The sequence below is a fragment of the Phoenix dactylifera genome, chromosome 8 (assembly GCF_051530095.1).
Source record: "Phoenix dactylifera cultivar Ajwa chromosome 8, Ajwa_hap1_PhDact_Kaust_v1.1, whole genome shotgun sequence".
Taxonomy (NCBI): Eukaryota; Viridiplantae; Streptophyta; class Magnoliopsida; order Arecales; family Arecaceae; genus Phoenix; species Phoenix dactylifera.
This window is the reverse complement of record NC_143197.1, coordinates 25,711,897-25,732,668: the sequence shown is the minus strand read 5'-3', so window position 1 is coordinate 25,732,668 and position 20,772 is coordinate 25,711,897. Positions and strand designations below refer to the sequence as shown.

Below are 20,772 nucleotides of genomic sequence, written 5' to 3'. Positions count from 1 at the left end.
TTAGTTAACCATGGATCCCGCGGCAAAAAGCTTGTACCTAGCCATCCGAACTAGAAATATTCCATGCATATTTACTATGTAATTAAAGGTTCAAGTGAATCTTTTAAAAAATATATATCAAGGCAGATCTATCGGATTTTCATCCTAGCCTCCACCATCGGGGTTGGCATGATTCCAAACATGCGGCGCTTAAAGTGTAGAGCATTTGGTTTCTACATTTGTTCGTGGAACTTCTGAAAAGAAAAAGAAAGTAGCAATGGTCTTTCCCCTTCAAGTCGGATCGAGAGAGAGAGAGAGAGAGAGAGAGATTAGCCTATGGCCTATTTCTCTAAAACGGGAAGCGATCACTCTTAGGATTGGTTCGAGATTGAAAAAAGAATTGGCCGCCTTTATCAATCAAACACACCTCCCAGTTCAAATCCTGTTAGAAGGGTTTTTTTTTTCTTCTTTTTCTTCCTATAGCCTGAAAACAAAGATTTGGTTTAGGATTTGAGCGAGCTTTTAAAAGATACGAGCTAGATGGACTATCCATTGTGAAACAAATCTGACATACCCATTGGATGGCAGATACTATTGAGTTTTCAAGAAACTTCAATGAATTTTGAGGGACAATGATATAGGCAGTATGGTTGGAAAACCTTGTGCACCAGACCTCTCTAATCCTAACATAATAGTTGTTCCTTAAAAATCTACAAAATATTTTCAATACTACCATCAACTTTAACTTGTATTAGAATAGCAAATAGATGAGCAGTATACGTGCCATTCATTTTGTAAGCATTGGATTAGATGGCTTACCACATGCTGTGCACATGATCATCCATAAAATCAGCATCACATACGATGCAGGAGCGAAAGGAATGCGGTCGACTTGGTAGGCAGTCAATAATAAAATGCCTCCCCAGCTTACCATGCACAGCGTCGCAAATACCATCTTAAAATTTTCAACCAAGACTTCCAACCTATATTTCTGAAGTGACTTTTTTTTAAAACCATTTTGCGTAAAATTTGCTTGGAATTTAGGCTAAAGAGAAGGAAGATTGAGTGTTTAAACAACATATTCAAAGCACAAATTCATCCCCTGCATATAAGTTTACCACTTGTCTTTGAATGCCTGAGGGACAATCAATATCAATATACAAAAGCTTTGAGCATAAGATATCAACACCAAGTACAAGAAATTAGATCCATAACTTCATTCACATTAGCGGGTCCCGTTTACTTAGAAATACACATCTTAAGCATTAGAATTAGTTGATAGGGAACTCTTGTTACATATACTTCAATTGTCCTATTCACATATCATAACTCAATAGCAGCAATATATCATCGCCCCAAGCAATAAGTCCAGCAGATTTCCATTAAGAAAAAAAAAGAACAAGGTCCAACTCTAATAGCTTATTTAGATAAACAAACATGTCTTAAGCATGTAAAGTACCTTAAGCAGCATATTCCATCCCCCTTCTCTTCTGTCAATAAGAAGTCAGTTTGAGAGGTTAGGCAACTACCTAAGGGTTCCAGTAACAGGAGCAAGGACAAACTGTAACAGTGCATATATATATATATACGGAAGCGACAGCCCGCTTGTTGCCTTACCAACTATTTATAAGATCAAACTTCGCCCCTTCTGTACAGAAATGATTTTTCTGAGAATATATTCCAGGACTAGAAGTCCTCTCCTCCCTCAAGGTGAAGCCCACATGAAGTAATTACAGACGGCACGTCTTGTAGTCGTCCATCTCCCACACCCAAAGAAGCACCTGCCCTGCATTGGCCCTGGCTTGCGAACCACAGACCTGCTGCACTTCACGCCACAGAAACAGTAGCTGCACCTCTCCCCAGTGGTGGGGTCCATAAGAGGATGGAGCTGATAGGCAGGGACCACCAGATCTTTCAGTTTCTGAGATTGCTGGGCAGGGTCCGATGGGTGTTCAGGTGGTAACTGCAAGGTCAGCGGGTGATCCCCAGGCTGCCACACTAGTGAGTTAGTTATGGAGAACTTGAAGCCCCGGCGCATGAGAAGGGCGAGGAGGCGTGCCGTATTGCGGGCATCATCAAGGCCACAGTGAGCACGGCCCTCCCATGCCAGGCCAGCCAGCTGAACTGCCGCCTTTAGATTGCAGCGCACACCACCAAACACCTCTTGGAATGGAACCTTCAAGTTAATCCACCTACTCACAAGTTCATAAATAATGAAATCATTTTGATATCAAATGCAATATAGTCCGAAAATTAAGGCATTATACAGATGACAGAATAAATCCAGATGAAAAATATCTCTGCCTACAAATATTTTGACAGCTGGCTGGTAGGCTTAAGTCACTCAGAAGTGGCAGTATACTTAGTTATAGCATGATTGCTCCCCAAGGTAAAATATTTTGTTATTAAAGGTTTTAATATCCAAGTTTATCAGGTTCTGATGGCTAAGATCGTAGAAACACAACTTCTGTTCCGCAGTTTAAGACACTGAGAAGCAACAATATTCGTACAAGAGAGAATACTACATAGAAGCTCCACACTTTCTAACTAATAGATGTGGTGGGTAATGTTGCAACAATACAGTGGATCCACTCATGTAATAAATGAACAGAAGAGTACATTTACATGCTCAAAAAATATAAATACATGATGTGAATCCATAGCTCTAGCACCATACCTCATACTCAAGTTGGTTATAATCAACGAGCTTGATAATGCCTACTAGATCTTAAGAGCACATGCTATGCTACTCTGCAAGCTATTCAGACCAGATATAGCACTAACCATAGGATATCTTCCGGTGCAGGTGGGGTTTAACTTCTTTGAGAGGCATGAAGGAAAGATCTCAAGGGTTAAGGGATCTTGCCAATCCCCCAATTCTAGACTACTCTTTGTGAAAAACAAGTTGTTTTTAATTACAAATATACAGAATAAGTCATATTAAAAACACAGCAGCAAGATTGTCAACAGACGAGATTGGGTAGGCATGGCAATCCTAAGGAGTATCAGGACAGGCAAAGCAACTAGGAAAGGCATCAGGATTAAGAGCTTGAGAGATCCTGACATGAGGTTCAATATCAATCACAGATGATAATTTAAGGAGGTAAAATCAAAGAAAGCACCAAAATGTCATAAGAAGTCTCAAGTGTAAAACGAGTGTAATTACAATAAAGAATTAAGGGCTCGTTTGGTTCACGAGAAGCATTTTCCCTCCTAGGAATATGATTTCTGGGAAGCAGATTCCTAGGAAGAGGATGCCTAGGAAAGTACTTTTGGCATATTTGGTTAACTATGGGAATGTGACAAATTTCCAAAGTACTTATGTTTGGTTGACCATCCCCTTTCCTAGGAAAGTTATGTACAATTTCTATTATACCCTTAATAAAAATTAGGTTTTTAATGCCTCTTTAATGCTTCTTTAATGTTGGAGGGTCTTTTTGGAAAAAAATAAAAATGGAGTGATTCCCGCCTCATGGGAAAGTAACTTTCCCATGTTTCTCATAGGAAAGATTTTTCTATGAAATGTGGGAATCATATTCCCATGGAAATGCAACTTTTCCGTCTCTCTCCTTTGAAAACTCTAACCAAACAAAAGGCATCTCATTACTTTCCCGTTGACCACACTTTTCCTCCTTTTCCCGCAAACCAAACGAGCCCTAAGAATTCACATAGCACAGGGCTTGGGAATAAACATACATATCAGAGTTATAAAGTAGTAAGACAATCCATATTGACATGCCCACAAAAATGTAGATAGCATATTCTAAAGGTAATCCTAGTGCTGCTAAAAGGAAGAAAATTATATCAAGCACACGTAACATCTAATGGTGACCATAAGCATGAGGAAGAGTCACTGGTCATTCTTTAGAATGAACAAAGACCAGGGCACAGCTAAAAAATGAGTTAAGAAAGACCCAAGTCCTGTAATAATAGAAGATAACATCTTAAGACACATTGTTTTCTTTCAATAATTCCATAATACTTGTTTGGGAACATGACCTTTTGGCATGAAAGAATATTGTCATAACCTTTTTTGACCAAGGAGAAATATCAAAATCAATTTCCGGGAAGGCCTTCCCAGGTTTCCTAAACTGGATATGGACCATTATCGTGAAACAGCTATATATGCAGCACATAAAGTGTTTGAAGCACAAATAACATAACTTACCAAGAATGAATAATCAGTAAAGAACATAAAACAAAATCCACCCATTTACTGCAAAGGGCAAGCTGCACATGTCAGCAAGCATAATATAAAAATGTAGAAGATTTTGCTTCATTTGATAATAAGGGAGACATGAAAAATGGCCCATATACATCACCAAGAAAACTAAAATAAAATAAGTCCGAGCCTTTGCCCGGAGAACAGATAAAATAATAACGTCACATATAATGCAAAATAAAATATTAAAAAGAAAGAAATGTGGCTGAGGAACCACTAGACGAAAAGACATGATGCTCTAAGCCGCTAACTGATACTAATGATATCATCAATCCCTTCTTTATCCCCCTTCTTTTTACCCTCAAATGTAAAAAACTCAAATAAATGCACTTCTACCAGTCCTTTGGTCTACATGAGCACAGAACAATAAGAAACGAGATTAGATAGTAAAACTGATACCAAATTTTTAAATGGCAAAAACCAGTACGTGAATGATATGCAGGAAATAAGAAACATAAAACAGCCACTCTAATTGAAGAGTGGGCTGGAATGACTGTGACTTGGGGGGTGGGAAATAAATGAACAAGCTATTAGGTGGTTATCTGGTTGGCAGTCTCGAGATCAAATATGCATAAGGATAGTCAGGCATTGAAGACAACCAACATGACAGAGGAAGCACCACTATTGATATTCTTGGTAACATGTTAAAAGGCTGGCTGCATATGCCAGAGTTGTTTGACAAAGACTGGCAAGATCAAGAGTAGAAAAGACTGGGGCACCTCAAAATCAATAAAAGCAGCAAAACATTGGGGGTGGATCAACTTTCTCAATCACCTCTAAAAGGTTTCCCTGCAATGATGCCTTTCTAATAGGAAACAAAATTGCAATGCTAAATCCTCAATAAGTAGCTCATCCAGAACAATTTCATTTTTGGAAAGTGAGGAGGGAGGCATAGTGCTCTACCTAAACAGTAGGAATAGATGCCAAGTGTCATGTATCCTAGTCCCGCATTGACTACTAACAAGGGTGACACATAGGTTTATTAGCCAGGCCGGTCCTCCTAATAGCTTAAGGTTTTGGGATGCGAGTCAGTGATATATGGTATCAGAGTCAGGCTCATTATGCTTCACAATCTTTATTTGTCATACGGGCCCCTCGCTAGGAGATACAGGGTCAAGGAGGACCCAGGCCATGGGTGGGCCAGCCTCTCTTGAATAGGAGCCAACCGTGACGAAGGTGTCACAAGGTTGGGTGGGGAGATTGTCGTAATACCATATGGACTAATAAAAGGGGAGCCCTATGGGTTTATCAGCCCGAGCTGGTCCTCCTCCTAACAACTTAAGCTTTTGGGCAGAGTCTATGACACTTGGCAACCTTAAAAAACTTAGGCACGGGGGCAAAATGTGTATATGTATATACGCCTACATGTATGAGAAACAGTGTCACCTAAGCATGTATATGTATGTATCCATGGATGCATGTATGTGCGTATGTATGTGGTGTTTGCATGTTTTAATCCTCATTCAAAAAGAAAAAAAACTTACAAGGGGAAGGAGAGTTTTAATGCTATCCAACAAATAAATTAATGGAATAGCTTTGCAAGTTGTCAAGTTTATTGACTAGGTTTATTTCTAGTTACTTAAGAATTCATGAGATGCTTAAATTGATCACTAACCACACAAGACCTCGATAACATCACTTAAAACATAAGGGCAATTCACTTAAATGTCAAGAACTTGAAACTAAGGGTCCCCTACATGTCAGCAAGACACTTCAAAGCAGAGAGTCCAATCATGTCATGTCATGTCTAAGTGTCCAAAAGTGTTGGCTATTCCAGCCAGCTTAAAAATGGGAGTGTCTAGGGAACAAAAGAAAGTAGGGACAAGGACTGAATGAAGGCACAAATTCCTAAATGATTTAGGCCCTATTTGGGATTGATATTGATAGTAGAGCTTTTAGAGCTTTTAGAAGTAGAGCTTTCGGAAAGTAAAGTTTTTATCAAAAACTATTTGCTGTTTGATAACTATATTTCTAAAGTCTTGTAAAATTTTATCATATGTTTGGTAACCAAAATGAGAAAGTGCTTTTGGTATGATAAAATGACAATAAAAAATATTGCATAGTATTGCATAGTGGAGTATTATACAATATAATATTATATATTATTATATATTCGATTATTATTATTTTGTATAATATTATTATAATAGTGTAATATAATATTGAATACTGCAGCATAATGATATAACATAATATGATATGATATGATATAGTAATGTATTATTCATAGTACAATATTACTACAATGTAATATAATATTATTTTTTATAACATAATATATAATATAATAAAATATAATAATATCGTAATATAATACAGCAATATAATATAATATAACAGATTAGAATCTAATCTAATAATAGATTATATTATAATATTATTATATATTATTATATATACTTAATAATAATATAATAATATTATAATATAATCATATAAAAGAATATAATATAATGTAGTATATTCTAATATGCCATCATTTATATTATTAATCATATATTATAATATTATAATAATAATAATATCGTATATTATCATAATATAACTATTATAATAATAATAATATAAAATTATGATTTTAATAATATATATATGTCCATATATACATATATGGATATACATGTATATAAAAATATATATATATATAACTGTACATATATATATATATATATATACATTTCTACATATATATATACAGATATATATATATATATATGTATATATGTATATATGTATATATGTATTATACATAGATATATATCTATACATGTATGTATATATATATATATATATATATATATATATATATATATATATATATATATATATATATGGACACACACACACACACACACACACATATATATATATGCATATATGTGTCGGCATATATATGTATGTATGTATGTGTAGATATATATCTGTACATATACGTTGATATATATTTGTACATATATATTAATATATATATACATATATATATATATGTGCACATATATATATACGTATATATATGTGTGTGTGTGCAGGGGCGGCCCAATACATTTGGGGGCCTAAGGCGAATCCAATGAATGAGGCCTTTTTTTTTAATAATAAATTTTTTTAATAAATATAAAATATTAAAAAAATGATATGAAAATGGATAGCTATCAAGTACACTATTTCAACAAAGGTACATGAATCTAACAAAGATAGGCCAGAAATCTTTTTAATTTAATATTATTTTTGAATGGAAATGCAGAAAAGTAATTATCCTAAAAGAAGGGCCATAAAATTGATTAAATAACTGAGATAATGCTTGGCAATTTTGTTTATCATGTCAAGCAAGAGCGGAATAGGAAAAGGTCATCCCATGGCACTTCATGGTCAAGGTAAAGAAAAGAATTTCTCCATGAGCTTCTCTATAAGAGAAAGTAGGGGCATTATGGGAAATTGACTCCATCTAATTAATAAAAGTCCCATCCCTCCATCTCCCCTTCAAGTGAGCACCCAAGCAGCAACCGCAACATCACAGCACAGCAGCCATTCAACCCCCTCCCTCCTTCTCTCTCTACCACCCAAGAGGGGAGAAGAAACCGAGAGGAGAAAATTAAAAGAATCTCCACCCTCCAAGAAAGTCCATTTCCAATCCCCCTTTCTTCCTGATGGTCCAGCTAGATCAGGAGTAATGTGAGGGAAGGAAAACCAAGACCAAAACCAAACAAGAGAAGGGATGAAAGGTAAGAGTGGCTTCAGGCGTGTATCAAGCCAACCAAATCCCTCCTCTCTCTCTCTCTCTCTCCATCCAAAACAAAACTACCGTCCCCAACTTCCTAAATTTCCCCTCTGCAGGCCAAGAAACTCTCCACCTCCCTTCCATCAAGGGGGAAGACTCGTAGCCAGCTCATCCCGTTTTATATGGGGCCTTTGCTTCCTTTTGGTCACGGTCCCTCCCTCCCTCCCTCCCTCCCTCCCTCTCTCTCTCTCTTCACCTTCCGGGGGCCTTCCGTTGGCCCGGGGCCTTAGGCGACCGCCTCAGTCGCCTAAGGCTCGGGCCGGCCCTGGTGTGTGTGTGTATACATATGCATTTGTTATATATCCATATATGTATATATACACACACACTTATATATATCATATATATATATATATACACTTTTATGTATACATAAATATATATATACATGTGTATATATGTATATATTCGTATATATATGTGTGTGTGTGTATATCTATGTATTTAGGTATATTTGTACAAATATATCTGTACAGATATATATGTGTGCGTGTGTGTGTATTTGTGTATATATATATACATATGCACACCCACACACACACACATATATATATATGTATATTTATATATAGATATAGATATATAAATATGTATAGATATATCTGTACATCTATATATATATGCAGATATATATATGTATATTTATACATATGTACAGATATATATATATATATCTGTACATTTATATATATATGGACATGTGTATATATATATATATATATGGACATGTGTATATATATATATATATATATATATATATATATTCACACATACACACACACATATATATATATATATATGGACACACACATATATAAACATTATTACTACTATTAGTATTATTGGAATTATTATTATTAATAGTACTATTATCATTATTAGTATTACTACTATTTTTAGTACTACTACTATTTTTAGTACTATTACAATCATTGCTATTTTTAGTAGTATTGCTATTTTTAGTAGTATTGTTTTTTGTAGTATTGCTATTTTTAATAATATTGCTATTTCAGTAGTATTGCTATTATTAGTACTATTGCTATTTTTAGTATCATTACTATTTTTAGTATTCTTGCTATTTTTGTACTACTATTGATAGTATTATTACTATTTTGTATTATTACTATTATTAGTATTAGTATTATTACTATTTTTCGAATTATAAATATTATTAAAATTATTACTATAATTATTATTATTACTGTTATTAGTATTGTTACTATTATTAGTATTATTATTATTTGTACAATATTACTACAATGTAATATAATATTATTATAATTATAACATAATATATAATATAACATAATATAATAATAATCTAATATAATACAACAATATAATATAATATAGCGGATTAGAATCTAGTATAACAATAGATTATATTATATCATTATTATATATTATTATATATTCAATAATAATATAATATTATTATAATATAATCATATAATATAATATAATGTAATGTAATATAATCTAATATATTATCTTTTATATTATTACCATATATTATATTATTATTATAATAATAACATCGTATATTATCATACTATAACTATTATTAATATAATAATAATGTAAAATTATGATTGTAATATTATGTTATATTATGCTTATAATAAAATATAATTGTTATATTATAATTATGTAGTACTAAAATAATATAATATAATATATTATCATAATATAATAATATAATACGATACAACATAATATATTATTATTTTATTATAATATAATAATATATTATAATATGATACAATATAAGATGTAATCAGAAAATTTGTTGGTGGGCATTTTGGTCATCAGAAGCTCCAAAATTTGAAGTAGAATGTTCCTTTATATTTGTCATGTCCAAGTGTCCAAAAGAGTTGACACTTACACATAACTTAAAAATAGTATCTCAGTAACATGGCTAGAAAGACGCAGAAGAACAACTAATGAAGCATCTAGAAATGACCACATTATACGCCGACACTCAGTGTGTCTCTGATGATTGCTGAATTGACTCAAATCAGATGATTCAACCCGTACTGAACCAAATCAATGCCAAGTTGAAACAGTTCAATAGATTGGGAGAGTTTGGATATAAAACCCCTCCTCACTCTTGGTTCGGTTATAAAACAACTCCCTACTCTCTAATTTGATAATAAACCTACCCCAACTTGGTTTTAACCCCTCTTTGTTCATGAGGGTTCCCTATTCATGATGGTTCAAGAGCACCCACCCCCCCTCACCCTCTTCTCTCTCTCTCCGCTAGAGTTAAGGTTAGAGTTTAGCCCTCCGCCCTCCCCCTCCCTCCCTCCCTCCCTCTTTGCTAGGGTTAGAGTTAGGGTTTAGCCCTTAACACCCCCGCCCCCTCCTTCCCTCCCTCTTTCTCTCATTGTTAAAAGTTTAGGGTTAGGGTTTAGCCCTCGACCCTCTTCCTTACTCCCTCCCTCTCTCCCTCTCCCCTCCCCCCTTTCTTCCCCTCTCCTTTTCTCCCTCTCCCCCTCCCTCTCCCTATTTTTGGTATGCCATAGAACGGCATGGTATGGACACATATCATACCAAATTGGTCGCCAGTCGGTATGACCTTTGGTACTGGTTCGGTGAACCTTAGTACTGAGTATTGGTTCTCTACGCATATGGTATGGTACGCTCAGACAGTATAGTTAGTATAATGAACCATGGAAATGACTAAAGATGATATAAGAGGGATTTGATGGAGTTAACAAAGACTAAAAGAAAGTGCACAGATTAAGAAGAGACATAGATTAGTTGGGATGAGTTTGGGTTGAGTTGAGTAGATATTATTAGGGCTTCAAATGGCAATGATAGCTTAAGGGACTTCCAAGAAAGATGTGGGTAAAAAAATGCAGTTGCAAAAAGTTTGAGGACTTGCTTTGATATCAAATGACTAGGAAAGGTGTTTTAAGACATTCTTTGCCAAAACCAAAAAAATCCAAACAAAACTTACTAGTTGAACCTACTTTTACTATTTGAAAATTGCAACTATAAGTTTATAATGCTAGCAAAAATTTCAAATTTTCAACTGATGCCCTATTCCATGATCAAGCTAAGGCTAGAAATAACCAAGTCAATGGATTTTGGAAGCAAGTAATAATTGTGTTTTGGAAGAATAAGGTAAAGGATGACAAGGCAACCTTGTTTAACAGTAAGGCAATGAACTATTCTATCATTATAACTAAAGCTATAATATAACAAAGAGCTTGTAAATCCCACTTATAGTTGTTGGAAAGTGGCATTTTTAAACGAATCCACTGGAATAAGGAATAACAACATCTACAGGGTTACCATAGATCATAGCCCCCTGCATGTAACAATGTTGTAGAGAATAAAATTCATGTATGTCATCCCAAGAACAGCTACCTAGAGTCCATTGCTCTGACGTACACAATTAATAAAACATGACCAAATAATAACAAATGAAAGAAACAAAACACCTTCCCATTGTGTAAAATTAACAGACGAAGAAAAAATCATAAAGAATGAAGAAGAAAAAAATCATAAAGAATGAAAAAGAAAAATGGACACTGAAGCATATAAATGCTTCTATGAAAAGGAGAGGCCATACCCAAAGAAAGAAAAGGAAGAAGAAGAAGAAGAAGAAGAAAACTTGATAGATTTGACAATAATGTGATTCTTGTATAGATGAAATGGCAAGATTATTTATCTCCCAAAAATGAAAGCCTTGTAAGATCAATTACCTATTAAAGTAGGGAGGCTTCCTGATCCTTTTGAATCTGCACTCTGACTCCAGCATAACACGACAGTCCCAGTTAGACCATGTCACGACAGCAAAGTTTTTCTGCTTAATCCCTTTGTCTTCCAACCACTTATCATGCATGAGTAAAGCTTCACCTAGAGGAACACCTCTGTCCACCTGACATATACATAATGTAAAAGTTCAACACCTTTTTCTGAATAGAACATCAAAAAATGTTGTCATTATGAATTAGAAAAACTTATTGTTGTATCGTGGCTGCAGTTTAATATCTCTTGCAAAACAAAACACAAGCCAGAACCCTAAAGCTCTGAAATCAGTACACTACCCACTCAACCATGGATATCACAATAACTGAGATGTATAAGTAGCTCTAAATAACATTAACAGCAAATGCAGTGCATGTATAGATAAGGGTTTCCGAGATAATTCATATTTCTCGATGAGATATACAGGATAAAACATTTAAAACAGAAAGCTGAACAAGATTATAAAACACATATTACATGCTACTTACATATTGAGATCTCACCTAAATTCTGAGTAATAACACACCTTAAAAACTTCCATCTTGACAAAGTAATGTAACTAGGAAAGGCAGTACTGTCCCGAACCACCCAATTCGGGGCATACTCACCGTACCGGGGGCAAACCCACGGTTCTGCCCCTCAGTTTGAGAAATCTGGCAAGGGCGAGAGGGAGGAGTGAGAGGAAGCAAGAGAGAGAGAGAGAGAGGGAGGGAGGGAGGGGGAGGGAGGGAGGGAGGGGGACGGTGCGGGGGTGAGAGAGAGGCAGGGGGAGGGCCGAAAACCCTCCAATTCCCCTGTTTTGAACAAAACATAGGCCAGGGGGCTCTTTTTAATTTTGCCCCTTCGAAAGTAAAGTCGGCACTCCCCCTCCCCTCCCCCTCTTTCCCTCTCCCTCCCTCTCTCTTTTCCTCTCTCCCCCTCCCTCTCTCTCCCTCTCCTTCTCCCTTACCAAACTAGATAGGGATCTTGTGCAGAAGAAACATGATTAGATGATGAGAATTCTGAAGATGAACTGAGGAATAAAGGACCTACAAGACAAAAATGACTTCATAAAAGTAGCTCACAAAGGAAATCTAAAAAACTTAGTTATGAAGCCTGATTATGAATAGGAATATTGACAAAGAAGAATTCAGAGAAAAAAATGGAAAGAAGTTGTTTGTGCCTATGTTTATCCCTTCTCCTTGGATGCCTATAGAACTTTCCTCCGAGTGTTCTCAAATCAATGAACACCTAGAAGCCAACAAAGCGGCATAAACACTTGCTACTATGAATCTCCTTCATAATCAAGCAGCTTTTACCCTTGCTCCATGACCCTTTTTTTGCAAGCAAAGCTACTCCTTTTATTTCAATTATTACAACGGAGATATCCAATATACCATCCACATAGGTATGTTCATTAAAAGCCTATACACTGATGTTGTCAATTACTTTCTTTATGATGCATGCAGAATTGACTGTAGACTGTAGATGACCCAATCTTGTACGAAAGATGTCATAGTTATAGGTGTTTGAAAGTTACATTGCAACAAGATGGTAAATTCATCAAAAACTCGCTCCACAACTGCCAAGGAATCAAGGTAGGATCACCCTTCCAAGAACCCTGTAAAAAATCAGAAATGGGAAAACATTCAGACATCCTTGGCCAATCTCCACCAAAGAAATTAAACCAAGGTGGTCATTGCTGCACCTAACCATTTGTTGAGGCTGATTTCCTGATTATCATAGGAAACCAACAGCTTGTAATCAATTGGTTGCAGGATTTTCTTAATCACATCAGAAGTCTCATTCATGGGTTCTCATCACCAACCGACACTATCTAATGGTCAAGCTTTTACTTTGTTTTAGTCAATCATCATCTTTCAAACCTTTTCCAACAGTTCTTATCACTAACCAATACTCTGTAAAGGTCAAGCCTTTAGTTTGTTTCAATCAAATTATCACAGGGATTTTCTTCATCATATCAAGTCTCATTCATGGGTTCTCATCAGTAACCAAGACTCTCTAAAGGTCAAGCTTTTACTTTTAGTCCAATCATCATCTTTAAAACCTTTTCCACAGGTTCTCCTCACTAACCAATACTATCTAAAGGTCAAGCTTTTACATTGTTTCAATCAAATTATCATCTTTCAAACCTTTTCCTCTCAAAATCGTCCAGCCATGAATCCACTAAGTCAATAGGTTCTCATGGATGTACTAAGCAGATTTCTTTCTTCACGAGTTGCTACCGACATAACATCAGACCTGTATGGAAATGGTGCAAATTCATAAGCAGAAAATTCTGCCCCAAATAATGAAAGTAACATAAGCATAAAAACACAAGAAATTTATTGCTAGATAAGAAAATAAGAGGACAAAGGACAGGCAATTGAAAAGCCACTGCAGTTCAACAAGATATATTCACATCAATAACTAAACAGTAAACAGGAATGTAGGCAAAGCTGTATTATGTCTCAAAAAATAATATTAAAATTCATATAATAAATCAAAAAAAAATTTGACAAAAAAGAGTTCATGACTACCTGGATTTGTTGAATTCCAGTGAGCTCCTTGCAAAAATCACTTAGATGTTGATGATATGAAGGACGCACATATGTCTGGAAGGAAGCTTCCAATTGCCCAGTCACACTATTAACCAGAACAGATGGGAATTCAATGATCTCTTGTGGATGTGGATTCTTTTCTTTGTCACAAGTTGCTTCAAAATCGATAACCACAAAATATTGAAATTCTTGAAACTGAAATCCATGCGGGTAACCATGAGCAAACATCTTGAATGGCAGATTGTGAAACCTATTTTCAACAGGAAAATAATATTCCCTGTTCACTGGGTAGAACTGGGCTTCTACTATATTCACTGGGCTGTGCCAAAGCTTCTGAACATCAGGATGAAAGCTTGGCCATGTGTAAGATTCTTGTTGGTAGAAGGGTCTATTGTAGCCCTGACTTGGAGGTGCAGAAGACTCCCTGTTTGATGGATTTCCTGATTCAAAGGTACCACCAGGATTGATGTTCATTTCATTCTTGTGCTCAGGAAACCCTTCGAAGGCACTACCACTTTCATGCGAATTATAGTAAAATGCCTTGGCCCTGAGGCATCCTGAGGATGCCTCGAGGTTTCCTTGCATTGTTTCTGCAATCAAATAAATAATACAATCAAAAAGAAATGAAGATTGTTAGTCAAAACAAATGGAGGCTTTCGATTGAAAATGTTTAACTTTAACCAAGAGGTTATATGAGTGGTATATTTACAAATTGGACTAGAGTATAACCATAATTCTTAAGAGTGATTAACAAAAGATAAATAGAAAAGCGGCAAATATGTCAAATCCAAATGAACATTTGAAGGAATCTTTTCAAGGAAAGAAGATTAGGAGGTTCAAGTCCTCAACATGGATCATAAACTACACATATTTCATAGTATTGCTTGACAATACAGGTAATAAAGGATTGTTTTAACTCATACACAGATGGCTCAAGTTTTTGAAGCATTTTGAGAGGGCCTAACCAAGGTTCGCCAAACCAGTATTGGAGGGAGTACTGGCCGGTGACCGATTCGTCATAGGGAGAGCCAGAGAGGGTGACGAGACAAAGAAGCAAAGAGGGAGAGAGAGGGAGAGAGAGAGGGTGGGAGAAGGGGAGGGGGGGAGAGAGAGGCCGAGAGGAAGTCACCCCTATTTTGTTTCGAAACAAAGGACGAGCCCAATTTTTTTTTCAAAATTTCAAACTGAAGTCAGCAAACTGTTTTCCAATTTCACGTTGACTTCACCAAATGGTTTGCTGACTTCAGTTCAAAATCTTGAAAAAAATATAGGGCTTGTCCCCTATTTGCAAACAAAATAGAGGCGACCCCCTGCCGACGAGAGGAGGGCTTTCAAGCCCTCTCTCCGGTTCTCTCTCGGCCTCTCTCCCTCTCCTTCTGTTCCTCCCTTCCTCTCTCTTCCTCTCCCTCCCCCTCCCTCCCTCTCTCTCTTCTTCTCCTTCTCCCTCCATTTCAAATAGATGGATTGAAACGTGATAATCCCTAACTAGTCAGGTTCAGCATGCCCCAAACCTGCTAGTTTGACACAATTCCACCATCCATGGGCCCAACGATGAAATTTCTATTTTTTTCTAGCTGCACATACCATACTTGCAAACATAGACATGCATGTGCATATCTAGTATCTATCTCCGCTGTGTCAAGCTTGGTAGCCAAAATCATCTACCTAAGATAATAAACCCACTTCAAAATCTTGCCTAGAATTTCTCGAACTCAATCCCACTTCCTAAGTGCTTCCTTACTTCAAGTGTTTCTAAAATATCCAATTCCCCGCATCCGGAAAAAATCTCGTATTCGTGTCTCCTCCTGATTATGGAAAATAAGGTCTAAAGATGGTCTAATATGGATGTGATTCCAGAAATCTTGACTATAAAATTCATGCATATCCATCTACATAGACATGTACTCAACTTGTTACCATATCTAGATATCATGAATTCAATGCCTTGGACTACCGCACCCATGTTGCCATTGAATGTCCCAAATAAGGTCATCAAAGAAATACGAAGAGATATGGTCATTATGTGTTTGTGGAACAGTAAGTATAGAGAAACTATGCTCGGGCTATATAGTTACCCTATGAGGTACAACTGTAAACAAGTAGAATTTGGATTTGGCATGGTAAGATCCAAGCCTTTCCTTTATTTTTTGGTGGTGCGCCTGGTCATTCACCACTTAAAAGTACAAGGTTTAAACCTAAATCTAAAAAATATGTGGTGATTAAGGCATTACCATGGACTCGAAAAAAATAATATATATATATATAGTAAAAAGGATTCCACATTAATACAGATTAAAATTATTCTTAAAAATATTTATAATTAAATATTAATTTTCAAACAAATACTAATTAAAGTAATTAAAAATAAATATATTGAAAAATAATATTATGTAGATAATTTAGAAGCATTTTCTAAAGTAATTGTGACATTACAATGTAAATTATCAAATCTTTAAGTGCTCAATAACTTAATAATTATAAATTCGACTAAATAAAAAAAATGGTAATGTGTATTGATAATTGGGACATATTTTCTAGAACAATATGCATAGTTTTACTATTTTATAAATTATCACAAATATTAAATGAAATTAAATTAGAAAATCACTAATAGTTTATAATATATATTTTTATTTTTAAAAAAAGGTATAGAAATTGATTCAAGAAGAAAGAAGGATAAAGATGCTGACTGGTAGGGAGCACGGTGTAATGATCTCGAACCAACACCACTAGAAGTGCAGGTGATCAATAGAGAGTGGAAGGACGTAGGATGATGAGATTGAAGCATTATTTGGTTGGTAGTTATCTCAATGTGACTACACCCAAGAAACATTTATAAGAGGTCAGACAGTTCATGAAGAAACACTTTCATGACTTTAGGAAAGGCATGAAAAATGAACAGAGAAATAGGCAAAGACTGATCATCGGATAGTTTAACCACCATCATATCAGTCTAAGATCCAGAGGACTACGAGGCATCGGATCTAGATAACATGGAGGAGACCCAAATTCAGGCTGCCATATAGGACATAATTTGAATGATCAATGACATGGGAGGAGGCCACTAGGCACAAGGCAAGGTTTAGGTCCTCCTAGTACGAGAGGGGGCTCTTGTTCCAAATCTACTATGATAGATCCAAGACACAAAAAGAGCTAATCAATACGAGAGGTTGTTGGCAACAATAGTGATCGAATTGCACTACATTTAGACTTTTACTGGAAAGAAAAAAAGCTCAGAGTTATACCAATAGGGACCATCGTTCATGACTTAAAGTTTCATACCTTTCTCAATAAAGACTCAAAGCAGTAGAGGATTGATTCCATGCTCGTCAAGGATTAAAAGAAACAAATTTGGAAAGCTATTGCTTCTTAGTTCCACTACTGTTACATCCTTGTAAATGCCATAGACAACACCTACTACCATTCTGCTATCAACTCCATCCAAAAAGCCGATCAGAATGTCAATCCATCTAGACCAATGGATATCTATAGTGGGTTCATAATAACAAGGAAGAGTTGGAGAGATGGATAGCATGCTATCATAGCAAGTGAGACATTTATGGGTTGACATTAATGTATGAAAGGTGCGGCCCTGTCTTTAGTAAAAATGAGCATCAACAAACAAGATGTTCGAATCATCTAACAAGTTCTACAAGTTGCAAACCTATATTTCACACCAAAGTACACCATCTCAGTATCGGGACCCGTAATAATGCCATCTTATCACTGTGTCACTACGCCCGGCATAGGGGCCGGTTCGGCATACCGAATATCGGTACATCCTCCGTACCGTATATTGATATGGAACTGATACGCTCGGTTCGGTATGGTATGGTGTACCATGTTTCACATTTTAATTTTAGAAGGGCTAACACTCTTTTCAAAAATTAAGAAAAAATAATAAAGAAATCTAAAAAATATTTGGCATCCCAAAAACCTTTATTATGGTAATGTGTTGTTTTATCCATCAACCCTTTGATTTCTGAAGCAAACCCGACACCTCAAACTTTTCAGGTAAAAGGTCCCATCTGAACTCACCATTAAGCCTAATTTTAGAAGAAAATGAAACACCATCGTTTCTTATTATGCACAAAGAACACAATTTTATGTGTTTCTGTTGCTCAGATAGTCTTTTTCTTTTATCATGTAACTAGCAATAAGGTCAGATAAGGAGAACAAAAAACTAACTCATGACCATTTTTAGAAAGGTAGAAAGGAACCATATGTGGAAATAGTCTAGACAAAGAGGTAACAAGCAATCAAAAATAAAGCATATAAGAATCACATTTAGGCCTAAGAGTTCTAAAGAGCTTCCTTTCCTCTGTTCCCATACTTTCACAGAGCACAAAACTCTTCCTTAAACGTTTAAATAACAAAATTCCATTTCATAAGCCGGCTAACATCTCCTATAGCAGTAGACCCCCATCCCTAGAACCTAATCTGGATGCCGTGCCTGATTTTTCAAGCCTTTGTTCCAGGAAAATAGTCAGCATACTGTTATAACTGAATAGAATTCGATGAGATTCATAAAGGGACGCCTTGAAAGAAAAACCCAAACCATCCCTCACGTGTTCACTAAAACGAAACCACAACCCACATGAAAACGAAAAGGCAAACGACATAAAGATAAAAAACCTTTTCTTTCTTATTCATCCCAATTTCGTAAGAAGCCAGTTCTTGATCAGAAAAAGAAGTGATCGCGTGCGGAAACCCCCTTGAGATCACAACACCATCCACACCCAAGATCCCCAAAAAAAAAAAAAAAAAAAACAAATTCCATCGGAAAGATAAACCAAAAACATAAAATTCCAATATCTCGAGATCAGTCTTATAGGCATCCCAAGATCACACCCAGAAACAACATTTCCAAAAAAAAAAAAAAACAAAACAAGAATATTCAAAAAGATCCAGTGCCTGGAGGGGGAGGAAAACCATACCTTTGTCCTCCCGATTAATCATGGTCTTGGGGCAGAAAAATCAGATCGCATTGCGCGCCCCACCTACATCCACCACGATCCAAGAAAAAGAAATCAACAACAACAACCACAAGACGAAATCTAAACCCAAAAAAAATCGACAAAAATCAAAGAAAAACAAAGAAAGCAGAAGCGATTTTCCTTTCTCCTCTCCATTCTTACATGAGCTTGAAGACGGAAAAGGAGGGGGGAGGGAGGAGAGAGAGTCGGGGGAAGAATACAACTGGTCTCTACCTTCGGGTATAAGACGAGTCCCGAGTCCCGGTCGCCAAGGGCAAAAGGGGAGGCCGCACTCGCTGTTCCGAGAGAACAGCAAACAGGGTTTCATTCATAAGCACATGTGTGGCGAGTGGGCCCCACTGGCTGCGCCTTGACACTACTACGTGGCAGTTTTTGTAAGGGTGTAACGGGTGTTTGCCGCCAGGAGGCTGGCAGAGGGTGGGGAAGTGGGGACCACCACCGCGATCGTTCCTCTCGAGGGCGGGGTGGGCGTCGTCCGGTGGGCAGAGGGAAGCTTTACTAAATCTTAACCGTTTTTTTTAGCAAAAAAAAAAAAAAAAATCTTAACCGTTTTGCACCCGTTATTCCGTGATTAATTGAGAGTTATTATCAAATTTTCTCAACTTTTGGCGAAAGTCTAGCTTGTAACAAATTAATTTCTATTTCTACCCCATGGTTTGTTGGGTTGAGGAAACTTGGTCAGAACCCAAACTTACCCATAGTAGTAGTTTGGGGTCAAGTAGATTAGGTTATGTGGGACATGTCCTAGTTGGACCGGATCGAGTTGGGTTAACGAATATAAGTTATAATTAATTTTATATTGATAGAAAAATCTTTTGAACAGCAAGAATTAGCACCTCTAATTTTATTATAATATTAATAGTTAGTCCGATTACAAGAAAAGTTTTTGATAATATAAATTATGAATGTTTCTTTATTCGGAGCTACACAACTAATTTCAAATGATGGTAAAATTTTTTAACAACACGAGAATATCACCTCAAACTTTATTATACTTTTATATGATTAGTTTGTAATGATAGAAAACTTTCTTGTAGCAACAATACCTATATTTTTTAATCATTTATTATTGTGGGATCCGACTAAAATATCTGTCCGAAAAATTCATAGAGAGGCAAACGGTGCACATTGAGGTGCCTCTTATGCAACTCACCATTTTGAAGATTTCATTTGGACGAGCCATGAGTCAGTGCCTGTGCCCTTATGTAATTTTTTATTTTCTATCTTGTTGACCATATTCATATTCATCGAGTGTGAGTCGTCGTTGTACCAAAAAAATATTTTAAAAAAAAGCCCCTCCGTCTCTAGCTATTTTTTAGATTAATAATTAGGTTTTGACCAATTAATTCTTCTAGAAAAACACATATAACCTTTTATTGTACACTGCAAATTTAGTTACAAATGGCAAAAAGATCTTTAGATACTATGAGACAACACTTATATCTTTGTTGTAACATCAATAATTAGCTTCAAATGACAAGAAAAATCCTTCTGGCAATA

At 35.9% G+C, this 20,772-nt stretch overlaps 1 protein-coding gene across 3 annotated transcripts; it reads right to left on the bottom strand.

Annotated features, from left to right (window-relative positions):
- Positions 1–1,217: 1,217 nt before the first annotated feature.
- LOC103706223 (uncharacterized) lies at positions 1,218–19,618 on the bottom strand. 3 transcript variants are annotated; one of them, XR_016396255.1, is made up of 6 exons: positions 19,414–19,551; positions 19,213–19,275; positions 14,255–14,865; positions 11,690–11,865; positions 1,597–2,171; positions 1,218–1,469 (listed from the first exon to the last, which is right to left on the bottom strand). XR_016396255.1 is itself a non-coding variant. In XM_008790269.6 (5 exons), exons 2-5 carry the CDS (start codon positions 19,232–19,234, stop codon positions 1,685–1,687), a joined length of 1,296 nt encoding a protein of 431 aa, XP_008788491.3. In that variant the 5' UTR covers positions 19,235–19,275; positions 19,486–19,618; the 3' UTR covers positions 1,218–1,684. The 3 variants fall into 3 exon arrangements, 2 of the variants coding, with proteins under 2 accessions (XP_008788491.3, XP_008788490.3); XM_008790269.6 differs by having other exon boundaries at positions 1,218–2,171; positions 19,486–19,618; XM_008790268.6 differs by having other exon boundaries at positions 1,218–2,171.
- Between the last annotated feature and the right edge of the window lie 1,154 nt (positions 19,619–20,772).